Raw genomic sequence first — 14,137 nt, forward strand, 5'->3', positions numbered from 1 at the left:
TGGGGTTTTTTTTGCTTTTCCTTCGATAATTGACCCTCACTAGTTTCCGTTACTTCTGAGTGTTACGCGCCTGCGCAGAGCCTCAGCACACCACATTCCCCGCTTCTCACCGTAGCAAATCTGCGATAGTAAACCACTTGAATTAATAGCTCTTCGGGATTGCCTTTGTTTATACACGCGCAGCTCTTCTTCCTGGTTGCTTCGAAGAGTAATAATCTCGACGTGAATCTGCATTAATTCCTGTGAGTATCGGCGTTTGCCTGAATCCTCATTGTTTGAATGGAGGGCCCATTCGTGGCAGCTTGTCAACATCATTAACCTGCACAAACAAGCTACCTTTAGCCCCCCCCCTTTCTCCCTCATAAAACCAGAGGATTTACCATTAAGGTGCATGTTTTGTCTCAGACATCCAATTCCGAATCTTTCAATGTGTATGTAGCTGTCGTTACGAAACGATCACTGCGTTTGCCAGAGTAAAGTTTCGGCGAACGGATTCCGTATCGTCTTTTGTTAGATGTTGCTTTTCCGCAGTTATTACGTTAAAGAAAACAAACAAGATCACGTTAATTCATGCGAAACGAATGCAGTATAGTCGTAACTGACCGTATGAAGTATTTCTGTCTAGTCGTTTCACGTAATTGGAGCAATTTATCGTCTGTCAGCTGAAGCTAGCTCAGCTAGCTAAACTCGAAGCTAAAAGACATAGCAGCCACACGAGCATTTTAACCACTTAGCGACAGAAAATAGCTATGCCGTTTTGCTAATGAAGTTAAACATGACTAACCGAAAACTACGGAGCCCTCAAATGGCTACAAATTCAGACCTATATTATAAATAAATGCCATAGTTTTTTTGAGTGGCTGCACCTCACAGCTGTTAGCGCACCTATTGGTTCAATGTAGGTTTTTAAATCAGTCATATGTACAAATGTGTGTTTTGATTGCACTGATTTTAAGTTTGTAAGTGGCTACCTCTGCTCAGACTTTATATTGATCTTTTAACTCGTAACCATATATTACTAAGTCTTTTTTTTTTATCATCAGAACTTATTATCATACAAAAAAACCTAAATTTATTATGTTGTTTTTTTTGTGTCTCAGGATTAACGTGCAATAGATGGTCATTTCCTCACCATGGCAACAGAAGACAAGAAACCAGAGACTGACACCAAACCTCCAGTTGTACCATCAGCATCCGCCAGCCAAAGCAAGGTGTGAATAACTAGAATATCATTAGGATTTCATGTAACTTTACACTGTGTCTGTATAAGTTTTTCATTTATTTATTTATTTTATCATTATATAAGCACGCATGCGTTCTTGTTTATTCTAACTTTAGCACAATCAGAGGTATTTCACACCTGAGCTGTAAACAATGTCCTGAAAACCTGAGACACAGAGACGAGTGTTTGTCCACATTCAGCACATCCTGTGACGTGTTGTTTGAATTTACAGTCGGCGCCCGCCAAGCCAAACTACAGCCTGAAATTCACGTTAGCGGGACACACTAAAGCCGTGTCCTCGGTCAAGTTCAGCCCGAGTGGAGAATGGCTGGCCAGCTCATGTGAGTTTGTTTTTATTTATTTGAATCCAAGCTCATGTCACCTTTTTAAATGACTTTGATTGAACTGTTGGCTCCCACCTTTAGTTTATATGTAAATCATTTTCCTAGCAAACTGTTTAGTTTACGAAGTGTTTAAAAATACACTGGAAAGCAACATCTGGTGTGTGTGTTTTCTTTTGTCTGATTAACGGACCAAAACCTAAATATTTAGCTTTTTTTCCCCCTTCTGTGACCGAGCACATCAGTTTTTTTACATTTAATTTTTATGAACTCTCGGGTAAACCAAAAAAAATTATCTGATTTATTATGATCAACTAATCACTGCAGCTTTACAGAAAAATCCCATTCTCTTTTCAAGAGTACACTGTTTTATTGTTACTTTTTTTTTTGTTATAGATGGATGGATAGATAGATACTTTATTGGTCCCGAAGGAAATTCAAGCACATTTTATTTACAATTCTATGATGAATATGGGCTTAAAATGCAAACCCTCCACTTTAATTTGAGGATAATTAAATCTTTGTTAGGTGTAACGCCCTCTTTTCTTGGGTACCAATGTTATTTGACAATCGTCCAAAGCTTTTTCACGTACAGGTGATTCCTTCTGTATATTTTCATCTTTAAAAGAGGTAAAAGTGTAATACTTTACAGACGGTAGCCAACAGCTTTATGGCACTTTGGGGGAAACATAAAGAACACACTTTAGGAGTTTGGAACCACAAAAAGTGTTGGATGTTTACGAAATCCTTTCTGAGATGAATAAAACCCCATCTAGTCGAGCCACGGACGTATAATTATCCGGGCCGAGCATCGAGGGAAGACTTCACAGGGTGTGAAACATTCGTACACTCGAGAAGAGAAAGGCCAGAAAAGCCAAAACATCAGAAGAGAACAGCAGCTACGGAACAGATTTCTTTTGACAGGTGACGGTAAGATCGCTGAAACCTGAAATGACGTGAGGAGAAACATACGGAGGAGGTTTGGAGCGGCTCGTGAATCATATTTGGCAGTTTTCAGCCGTACAAACGTGGCTGGAATAAGTCAACGCGGCGACGTGCAGAACTTTCCGTCGCCGTCTTAACGTCTGTGGTCGTCTCGATAGCGACACTGAATGCATTTCTTGTGTTGCAGCTGCCGACAAACTCATCAAAATCTGGGGAGCGTACGACGGCAAGTTCGAGAAAACCATATCTGGACACAAACTTGTGAGTGACAGGCCGCCGTCTTTAGAAAGCTGAGACAGACGCAGGTCTTTATTGCTGACTTCTCCTGCCTTCGATCATTTCCCACAAATCCGCAGGGCATATCCGACGTGGCCTGGTCCTCCGACTCCAACCTCCTGGTGTCCGCGTCGGACGACAAGACCCTGAAGATCTGGGACGTCAGCTCGGTAAGGGGGCTCAAACGGCTTTATATCTGGAATGTGTCGATGTTGAAAGTCCAGTCACGATCGGAGCTGCAGTGGAAATGTGACATTTCACTCAGTTTCTCTTGAATCCAGGGAAAGTGCTTAAAAACTCTTAAAGGTCACAGCAACTACGTCTTCTGCTGCAACTTCAACCCCCAGTCAAATCTCATCGTGTCTGGATCGGTGAGTACAGAGCTTTTTTTATTTTTTTAATCAACAAAGGAAGCCATAAATGGGGCGCAGATGTTGGACCTTTGAGGATTAGAAGCATGACTCCGTGTGGGTTTGAGCAAAACATTTGTTAACATCTTCTTTTTTTCCTACTAGTTTGATGAGAGCGTAAGGATATGGGACGTGAAGACTGGGAAATGTTTGAAAACATTGCCGGCTCACTCTGACCCCGTCTCCGCCGTGAGTTTTAATTCTGTGCCATCACCACAAATCTTCTAGACTTTTAGCAGCGCCATGGCAACAGCAGCCTGTCTGTGCTTGCAGGTTCATTTCAACAGAGACGGCTCCCTGATCGTGTCCAGCAGCTACGATGGCCTCTGGTGAGCCTGTTCTGCGTCACACTAATCATATGTTCTGATAGAAAGCCCGGAGTTGTTTTAAGGAGAACTGGCTCCACATTCTGTGTTTCGGACTTGGGGGAAACGTCGCGATCGAGGGACGGACAATGTTTTTATTTCGCACTGAAAATGATGCAAATGCCATTCGTTTCTATTCATCCTCTGTCCGTTTATTCACCGTGCTGCTTAACGGGTGCTAATTAAATACCTATTCTGTTGCTTTGCAGTCGAATCTGGGACACGGCCTCGGGGCAGTGTTTAAAAACCCTCATCGGTAAGGCCGTTTCTTCACCTCTTACTGTGCCAGCAAACGTCCAAATAAGTCCTGATTTACCCCTCACTTGTGTGCTGATTTTTGTCTGTGTGTCTGTTAGACGATGACAACCCTCCGGTGTCGTTTGTGAAGTTTTCCCCAAACGGGAAGTACATCCTGGCTGCCACACTGGATAAGTGAGTGATGTGATGTGATTTTTCACCTACAGAGGGCAGCATAACACCGAGCTGAGCTGTCCTCTGCAGCTGGACGGTCTTGGTTTGAGTTTTTTAACAGATGTTTACTCTGTTCTTGTGGATTTTCAGCACACTGAAGCTGTGGGACTACAGCAAAGGAAAGGTACGCTCCTCCGACTGATGCAACACGTGTGAAAATCCCCAAACTACACAAGGAAGACACTATAGATTAATTTTCCCGGCACTCACTCTGCAATCTTATTGGACGATTTTAGGAAAAAAGCGTCCGGTGTCATTTCCTTTCAGGAATTCTGTGGACTTTTTTTTTTTATGAAGTTAAAAGTTTAGGAGCTTTGTGTGCATGTGTTGGTTTATTAAACAGCACAACTAACTGACATCCTTCCTGTTGTCTTCGCTTTGGGTTTTTCTGTAATGATTTTTAGCCGTTTCACACCTCAGTTCATACCACCTACTCTCAGGAGTGCAGCGTCTGGTGTTTGTTTTAGGCGTAACGATCCCAAACACACCTCTGAAGAGGGTGTTTCTGATCACTTAGCATTCAGGGAGCCCAGCTCTTCGTTTGGCTGCTTTCTTTGTTTCCTTTGGTGTTTTGAAACTGTACAAGATAGAAATACAAAGTAATACTGCATTTGCAGCTGAGAACATTTCTGACTGCGACTTGACTCTCAAATGTCTCCCAACTTTTCAGTGCTTGAAAACCTACACGGGCCACAAAAACGAGAAGTACTGCATATTCGCCAATTTCTCGGTCACCGGGGGGAAGGTAGGAGCCCTCGTTCGTTCTTTGACGCAGCGAACATGTAGCTTATGTTTGGAATGACTTGCGCGTGCGGCTGTGAGCTGAAGCTAAGCGGCCGCTCTCTCTTGCAGTGGATCGTGTCGGGCTCGGAGGACAACATGGTTTACATCTGGAACCTGCAGACGAAGGAGATTGTGCAGAAACTCCAGGGCCACACGGGTACAGCCAATTTTTTTAAGATTTGAAATCAAATGTAGCATCGTATAGACGGAGCAGCTAGACGTGAACGTGTTTTTGTTCTTTCTTTATTTTCAGACGTCGTCATTTCAACCGCCTGCCACCCGACAGAGAACATCATCGCATCTGCGGCTTTAGAAAACGACAAAACCATCAAGCTATGGAAAAGCGACTGCTAAGCTCTTTTTGGATATTGTGGAGCCATTCAACTTTTATTATTAAATTTTCATTTTTTTTCTACGTTTTGGTGTAAAAAGAGAGGACCGTTTTTTTTTTTTTCCCTTCTTCTTCTTCTTCCTCCTCCTCGTGGATGCTGAGAGCTGTTAGCTAATGAAATTCAACAAGGAGAGCGCGACCCGACCCGACTCATCAGCTCCGCAGCGGACTCTATCCTCTCGCCACGTGCCAGATCCCCTCCGTCTTACTAAGGAAACAAGTGACTTTTGTTTGAAAGCAACGTTCTGGTGCTTCAGTATTTTTGACACTGCATAATTCGCCTTTCTGTTTCATAACATCTGTACAATAAATGTTATGGTTACTGGGCCTTTGGATGATTTCTTTTGACTTGTCTGTAACTGTGCATCTAAACTTTAAAAAAACAAAAAAAGGTGACATTTATATCAGGCTTTAGATTTAGGCACCAAAGGATTATTTTATTTATTGAAGTGGTACCAATCTTGCTTTTTCTTTTCTTTCTTGCTTCTGTCTAAATGTCAGATCTCTGTGCCATTGCAAGATTTGATTTTTTTTTTTTTTTTTAAGGGGCAACAAACCAGGATTTGACTGCAGTGTGAAGCTTCGGAGGGATTATGGTGCAGTTTAAAAAGAGAAAAAAAAAGCCTCAAAGTATGTACCCGTCACAGATGTGTTAATAGCTACAAACAAATAATGATAGAAACTTTTCTTTAAAAAGGGAAAGAATAATCCCAACTGGACAAACCTATCTTGTATAAAAGGAATTCTTTTAGTGTGTTACTTTGTATTACAGCGACCAAATGCAGTTGTTTTAGTATCTGTACATGTTACACTAACACGTGTTGCTTTTGCTTTTTTTCCCCTTTCATTTCTAAAAAACAAATAAAAAAAAAAATGCTTGATTAGTTCATATCCGTGCACACGGAGCACTTCACGGCACCTGTTCTCTGTAGTTCACCTGGGTTTTTGTGGAATATTTGCATCCGACAGTACCGACCTACAACCTAATAAAAAAAAACAACAGTTTTTGTATGTTTCACGCGGAGTCGTGTTGTGATTTTGAACCTCTGAAAGCATCACACAGAATCTGGCGTCAAGTCACTTGTAAGTTTGTTTTTTTTAATAACCTTTTTTTTTCTTCCCCTCTCTTTTCTGTCCATAAAGGTGGAACATCGGAACAACTCACAAAGAACAGATGACAAATTTCCACCTTGTTAAAAATAGACCAAAAAAAAAAATATATATATATTTATATATAATGAACAGAGATACTCCCGTCTTGCAACGACGGGACGAAAAAAAAACAACAAAAAAAGGCAAAGTAAAGGCGACACAAGTTACCAAAGTGCCAAAGCCGACTATTCCTCCCACATTACATTTTCAGTCTGAAATTGAGTAAGCTTTTCCACGACAAATATAACAGCCCACAGAAGAGAAGGGAAAGAACAGAGTACATAGCAAGGGACAAAATTACCTTTGTACAAAAATAGATCTTTTTTCCAAGTGTTTTTTTTTTTCTTCTTTTCCTCCTCAGTTTCTTCTTTTTAAACTAGAACATTGTACTGTCAATGCAAACAAAGAAAGCAGTGATTGTGTCACGAGCTCGGCTTTTCCTGATGACACTTTTTCAACATGGAATTTGCTAAGCTACACGTACATTTCGGAGGGTTTGAAGTCTTCGCCCGTTTCTGTTTTCTGCTTTTTTTTTTTTTTTTGAAGTCTCACGAAGCTGCTGCACTTCTGCTGGTTGATCAGGACTCGTTTCCACAGATTGAAATACAAAAACACACCATTAAGGTTTGGTCTGAAAGACTTTTCTCCCTCTTTTCAAATTTGGAAATACTCAAGGAATAGATCTGCTGATATATATTTATAAATATATACACATATACATATTAACAAAATATAGCTTTATGTTATAAAGCGTTCACGTGGGCGATCATTCTGCATGGGTGATCATTCCTTTATCTCATCGAGAAGTCCCGAGCCCGTCCGAGTGAGCTCGCGCATCATCCACTTTATATGGCTTGAGAAACAAAAAACAGGAGGAGAAACACTTCAATGTCGGGGCAACGCAAGTGTTTGATTGTTTGAAATCAATTTTTCTTGATTAGAATCAGCCTTCAGGAAAAAAAAAAAAAAGTCATTCTCTGCTTGTACTTTTCTGTTTTAACAGACAATTAAGTATGTCCACCCCCAAAAAAACATAAATACTGTAAACTGAGCTCAAGCTGGCAGTTAATACTATCACCTGGATAGGTTAGTACAGGCATCCTCATTGAACATGTCGGGTAACAGCAGATTATATTCAAATTATTGCTACTTTTCTCTGTTTTGACAGTCTGACAGCGATGTTGTGTCTGCTCTAAAGCAACGGCGGCGGTGTCACAAAGCGCCATCCATTTGTCTGATTAAATAGTAGAAAAATTCAAGTACTGTTGCAGCGCTGCTCTTCGTCCACCAGAGGGAGCCCGCAGCCCTTAAATCGCCACTACCTCCCTCACTTTCCCCCCCCTCCAACTTTCGCTCCCGCCCAAAGTGAAACCGTCCTGTGTGAGGTGTGAATCCCATCTGACATTTCAGAGCTGGCTCATAAACACAGAGGAGATCACCGCAGGTTCGTTTCACGAGGTGGAACTTTGTTAAATTTCCTCCACGCAGATGCTTCCTTGAAGTAGGTGGCCACAAACAAATGATTAACGCGTTCTTTTAGCCGCTGCATCAAAGCCAGCGCTCTGTGGAGTCCTGATGGTGCCACCAGCTAAAATATAGAGCTTTTAGACTCTGTTAATCAGTTTTGGTGAAAAATGTCATAAAAGCATTATAAAAATGAGCTTCTGGACAGCTATCTGCTCATGGGTTCATTTAAAAAAATTTGTTTTTCTAAAGATGTTATTTACACGTGTCTGATTATTGACTTTATTAGATAGAGCAGTGAAGCCAAACAGGTAACACGGGTTTGGCTGTGAAATGCAGAGGAGTCATTTCGTTTAAAAAAAAAAAAAATAAATGAATTCATAACTTGGAAACTGTGGGTGGAAACCAATTTTGAGATAGAATGTGATCGATTTTTGGTCTAAAAGTTACCAAGCGTTCATGTTTTTTCGCAATCAAATTTCATCAAGTTTTAAAAATTACAGAGTCATATAAAAAGACGGAAAATAATTACGAATGCATTTTTCTGCCTCGCACTGAAAAATCTGGATCTGATCGGCACACTCAAGACTCCACCCACTCAGTCATGCTGCATTAAAAAACTCAGTTTATCAAAGAGGGATGAAAACACAGTGCTCGGGTTTGGTTTTTGTTGTTGTTGTCATCCAGAGAGTGTCTTGAGAAAGGTGCTTGTGAAAGTGCGGTGAAAAATTATTGTACGGGGGGAGAAAAAAAAAACCTAAAACCCACTTTTCTCTAAGACACCAGCGATTATTTTAGTCCAGGGTTTGTAAACCAGAACAGAATGACTATCAGATATCTGAAAATGTGGACGCCCACCTCACAAACATCCGCTACACACACACACATACACACACACACACACACACACACACACACATTAGGCCTGTTAAAACCGCTCTGTGGACAATCTTTGGAAATGTACTCGATGCATAGTTTTGCAAAAGCTGCAGCATTTGGAGAAAAGCAGAGGTGGAAAAAAATGACCACAAAGACAAAAAAAGAAAAGAATATGGGCATAAAGCACATCTATACATGACATCGAGATATTCAACATTTCAGTTCAACTTAAATGACACTTGGTTGTCCAGAGAAGTGCACAGAGTGTGTGTCTGCTCGTGTGAGTGTGTGTCACCCTCTGAAGAGGAAAAGGACTGAGGCGTTCCTAACTGGGCCAGGGCCAAATTCCACCTCAGAGGTCGATTGCATTTACATCAGCTCTGTGCTTAGGAGCCCGACTCCATTGTCATGAGGTTAAGTGCCAAGAAACAAACAAATAAACAGAGAACGGCTCCGCTGCAACGACATGCGCCTCTCCCACACGCTGTATATGGATGAAGCCTAAACGGATGCAAAGAGCTGAAGGTCTGAGCGATGGCGACAGAGGTAATTGTGCATTCTCCTCTAAAAGAGAAAACTAAAAAAAAAAACAACAAACGTCAATACTGTGTGCGGCTGTAACGTTCTGTACATGTAAATATGAGGTGGGTTTTTTTTTCTTCTTAAAAAAAAGCTGATACCCGCTGCGATGAGCAGAGGAGTTTCTGAGTGTGGTAGGCGTTATCTGGTGTGCTGAAATTCACAGAAAATGACAAGCAGGGAGGGTGGAGAAAAAGGACGACACCGCTTCCTAACTGGCGTGACCTTACGCTCACTTTCCAGTCACCCGAGTGTGTTAGAATGCGCAGAAATGAAGCAGCTTGCCAAAAAAACTGTTCCTGCGCCTCCTGGAGGCCTTTTAGAGCGTCCAGTGATGCTCACGTAGCATGAAGCTAACGTAGCATGAGGGTGGGTAATTTACAACAACCTGTGAGTGCAGAAAGCTGCGTTGATTGTACATAACCAGCTCTTCCAACTCTTTGAGGACTCGAGGGCGGATTAGTCGACTACTAAGACATCCCTCCTGAAGTTGCACAGTGCTATCGCAGTAAGACATGGTTTGGGTTCGTCGGAACTGGGAGGAGACCTGAGGTTTGTGAGCGTTTGCAATCTTCTTCAGCCACCTCTGAGTTCTGCGCCGACAAGCTCACTCTTCAAAAAACTGCTAGTGCAAAGGCCCGACGTGTTAAGTCAAGTCCAACCGAACAGACCAAGTTCTTTAGGCCGCTGGATAAACCCCCCTACCCCCCCAAAAACGGTCCAGTCCCAAGATGGGCCCCAAGGTTCCCAAGGGTCTACGATTGTCCCAATCACAAACGCTGAGTGTCCAAAGGTGACATCATTGCTGTTTTGGTGAATATACCTGCAAGCTTTACCGTGAGTGTTTTGAAACCTGATCGTCTCTGCTTGTTCATGTCAGGGCGGCGGGAGAAGTAAAGATGAAAACCATGGCTCATTAGGTTTATTTTGTCCTTCGTCCGTCCTCATTTCACTCCGACGTAGTTACTCATGTTGATGTTGTGTGATTTCTCATATATTTCTTATTTATATATTTTTACAAGGTATAAAACAGACCCATGAGCGTGACGGATTCCTTGTTCTGAAACACATCAGAGGGAGTCGGGGATAGAGCGGACGGAGGGAGGGACAGAGGGAGGAAGGGAGAGATTCTCCATCCGAAGTCTTCATGGGACCTGTCCTTTGCTGTAGATGGACTTTTTAAAAAAAAAAAAAAACCCTGCTCCTGATCCAGGGCTGCGAGGCGATGCGCTTGAGGAGGGTACGAAGAAGCGGTGGGGACGCAGGGGCGAGGAGGGCTCACTGCTATTATGTCATTTGATGTGGGGCTTCTAGCATCTCCATTAGGAAGGTGTCGATGGGCGTGTCGCCGATCAGTTTGAAGAAGAACAAGTGTTCCAGACACTTGAGCCCGATGGAGCGCAGCGCTGGTAACCGCAGCAACAGCTTGGCGAACCTGTGCAGACGCAAGGCCGAAGGAACAAGATGTTACAGGCATCGATACACACGACTGAATCACACAAAATGATGCATCTGAAATGAGCAAATGCTTGGCGATTTGAATCCTACCTGCCCGGCTGCTCGGGGTACTTCTGTTTGCAGTAAGCCTCTAAAGAGGCGTAGACTTTCTCTCTCAGGGCTTCGACTTCACCTGGGTTGGACAGACCCTTCGAGTCTCCGGAGACACAAAAAGAAACAACTGTAACACAGCGCAGATTGAAATTTTTTTGCTCTTTCTCTTAAGGCTAATTTATGGTCGTCTACGGAGAGCGACGGAGACCCTCCCGGAGACGCTCTCCGTCGCTTGCGTGCGTCGGCCTAAATTCCCATCTATCCGTCGAGGAGACGGAGACTCGCGGAGACTGCAAGGGTTGTGATTGTGATCGGCTAACAACATCATTTCCGGAATCACTTTTCCTGTTTAGCGCCGTCCTACACCACCATTTCTGAAAGAGTTTACTGTGTGCCGGTCAACATTTGGTCAAAATTATTTGCATTTCAAAATCAACAAGCTCCAACTCCAACAACAGTCTTTCTCTCTCGGTCGCCATCGTTCACTGTGAGGAGTGGAACGGAGCCGGAAGGTGAACAACCAATCAACGACTTTCACCAAAGACGTCGCGAGATTGGGTCGTTTAACGTAGCGCCGCCTACTGATCGGGAGGTGAACTGCCTTGCGTATCCGACATCCCGACGGAGAACTTCGAAAGGACGGAGAGCTGACGGAGAAGCATACTGAGGCCTTTACAGTCAAAGCTGTTAAAATCTTGCTAAAGGGCAACATCCATCAGATTATGATGGAACACAAAGAATTACAACAACGGTTTAAAAAAAAAAAGTTTACATTTTCAACATCGGTTCAATCAAGAAGCGTTTAACTGTTCAGCAACAAATAGCTTTCTGTTTATTTACATTTTATGCCATGTTGGAAAGCAGGTTGTAAGTTGCATTGAGTTTTAACCCCACAGGCTCCGTATGAACGCGGGTCACCACTTTCTGGGTTAGTCCAATTAAGGCTGTAATAACCAAGCTGCGCCGATTTCAGCTTCCATTAGGGACGCGTCTTTGATTCACAACATCAACACATCACTGATGAACATTTCTGGAGAACAAAGCGCAGCGCGATTGACCAACAATGAATGAACATTTGTTGCTAATGGCCGAATGAGACCGCGCAGTGTGGGAAAGGAAGGACTGAGGACCCTTTTAGCCTCGGTGGCCCCTCCTCCACACCCCAACCCTTTGGCCCCTCAGTCAGACCGGTCTTGCAAACTGCTAATTAACAAGGAATCAGTTGGAAAAGAGAAGTGAGGCCAGCGGGCCCGGATGCGGCCTGAACAAAATGTGGTACACAGAGGAGCAGTGTGTCTGGCATGAGCAGATCGACAGCGGCCCCCAGACGGACGGACGGGAGGGAGGGAGGCTCCCACATCAAGTCATTAAAACGTGGGGCACAGTCATGGGCAGCTAGAATAAACAGATGCTGTTTGGTTTGATAAGGTTTACATAAAGAAAAGAAAATGACAGACAAGTCGAGAGAGGTCCCAATTCTGGCATCGCATAAATGAGGTCAAGCTGAGACACACAGCAAAGTGACACAAAAAAAATGTATTCCCTTCTTATTGATCTTTTCCAAATATGTGAATGAATACACAGCTTCGGCGCCTGTGTTTGTCCTTTCTGAAACCACGCAGCTCCACCTGAGGTTCCGTTTACAGGTTGGTTAACCTGCTGGGGAACCTGAAAAGCTCTCACGTGTGGATGGTTACCTGGGTTGAAAAGGACGATGGCTCGAAGGCACCCCAGTTCTGTCTTATCCATCTGCATGTCCCTCATCTTTGACACCAGCTCTGTGAGCACTCTGTGCAACAGGGGAGGGAAGGGAAAAAAAAAAAAAAGTCAGATCTGTGGCTCATTAAAATTCAGGACTCAGGCGCAGTTTATTTCTTGGCTACTGTGTTATGTCAGACAAGCAAACAAGAGCCAGAAAAGTTAAGATCACAGGAAACCACTTGAATCTAATTGGTACATTTTTGCAAATGAGTCACTGCTCCTCATGTGAACTATCCAGACTGGTGCGTTCAAAATATGTTTTTTCGACCGCCATCCAGCTCCCATCTATTTAAAAAACAAATGCACACGAGCATACAGTGAGCCCACAGAGGCACAGATCAGTGGAAAAGTTTACAACCCTGCAAAGTAATTATATTTAGTATGTGGTTTTCATAAAAGGAAAGCCACAGAGTAAACACAAGCTGTAATCCAACACCAGCGCTCCCACTGTCTGTGTGTGACATCACCAGTGGGTGTGCCGCAGCGTGGAGCTGCTCGAACTCCTCACCCTTCTTTGACTCGGTCACACCCTCTCCCTGGCGGTGGTTCCCCCCCCCCCCCACTATGTTTCTCTCTGGCCCTAGCACTCGGATAGTAAAGTCAATTGTGGCTCTTAGCTTTTCTAATTCAATTTGCTCCGAGGAGGAACAACAGAGCTACAAGAAAGAAAGAAAGAAAGGAGTGAAGTGTGTAAGTTAATCAGTCTCTTCATTTGTATGGGGCAGAGAGAGCGGAGAGTAGATAAGGATACATAATCAGTTCTCTGTATCTTAATGCTTGCCACAGTTAATGCAGAGATGGAATACGTCCTGTGGCTGTGAATGCCGATGAATGAGCATGAAGCCTGCTTATCACAGCAACTGCCATCTCTCTGTCCAGGCACATATACGAGTACAAGGGCAATTTTCATTTTCAGAATAAAACATGAACGAAGCTCCTGATGGATTATATGGATCAATAAAAATCTGAACTTCTTGGTGGAAAGTTTTTCAGACCGTTCCACATTTTTTGGTTTGTTTTATACTCCTCTTAACATGAATTCAGTTCAGTTTTTCCCCCTTATCATTCCACACACAAGACCAGCACACAGCGAGGCAAGAAAAGGTTTCTGTGGTTTCTTGCAAACGTCTTAAAAATCTAAACCTTGTGTTTTCTTGATACTTCATCTCATTGTCTCGTCTTTAAATGAAAACCTTTGTCCCAGCCTGAGGTCTTAATTGTTGTGGAAAAGGTCCTCACTGAGGATCTGTCACAGAAAAGCGTCCCCACATCACCGTGTTTCACTGAAGGAACTAATACTGCCAGGTTCCTTTCACACTATTGGAAAATTTAATAATTAAATTCATTCTGTATTTCAATCCAGCCTCTCTACCACAAAGGCTTGAAGGTTGGATACTGCACCGATGGTTATGCTAAAAATGGATCTTATTCATTAGAGGATGCTGATCGGTGAAGACTTTTTGTCCTTGAGTACTCTTCCTCCATCTGAACATGACAGATGTATTGTGCTTTTGGACACTTATAATGCTGCTTAAATAGTCCATCCT

At 43.0% G+C, this 14,137-nt stretch overlaps 2 protein-coding genes across 3 annotated transcripts in view; one reads left to right on the top strand and one right to left on the bottom strand.

Annotated features, from left to right (window-relative positions):
* The first annotated feature begins 57 nt into the window (after window positions 1-57).
* On the top strand, window positions 58-6,222 carry wdr5 (WD repeat domain 5). The gene is made up of 14 exons (XM_075456177.1): window positions 58-242; window positions 1,101-1,211; window positions 1,455-1,563; window positions 2,696-2,769; window positions 2,865-2,954; window positions 3,066-3,155; window positions 3,300-3,383; window positions 3,468-3,523; window positions 3,769-3,815; window positions 3,916-3,991; window positions 4,121-4,154; window positions 4,701-4,775; window positions 4,883-4,970; window positions 5,067-6,222. The coding sequence occupies exons 2-14, from the start codon at window positions 1,134-1,136 to the stop codon at window positions 5,165-5,167; spliced, it is 1,002 nt and encodes a 333-aa protein (XP_075312292.1). The 5' UTR covers window positions 58-242; window positions 1,101-1,133; the 3' UTR covers window positions 5,168-6,222.
* A 54-nt stretch (window positions 6,223-6,276) lies between these two features.
* rxraa (retinoid X receptor, alpha a) overlaps window positions 6,277-14,137 on the bottom strand; it is a 98,470-nt gene continuing 90,609 nt past the window's right edge. For both annotated transcript variants that reach the window (XM_075456175.1, XM_075456176.1), the window contains exons 9-11: window positions 12,527-12,618; window positions 10,827-10,932; window positions 6,277-10,713 (exon numbers count right to left, since the gene is read on the bottom strand). In XM_075456175.1, coding sequence (XP_075312290.1) covers window positions 10,566-10,713; window positions 10,827-10,932; window positions 12,527-12,618 — 346 coding nt within the window. In that variant the 3' untranslated portion in view covers window positions 6,277-10,565. The remainder of the gene's footprint in view (window positions 10,714-10,826; window positions 10,933-12,526; window positions 12,619-14,137) is intronic.

Source organism: Odontesthes bonariensis, chromosome 22 (genome assembly GCF_027942865.1).
Source record: "Odontesthes bonariensis isolate fOdoBon6 chromosome 22, fOdoBon6.hap1, whole genome shotgun sequence".
NCBI lineage: Eukaryota > Metazoa > Chordata > Actinopteri > Atheriniformes > Atherinopsidae > Odontesthes > Odontesthes bonariensis.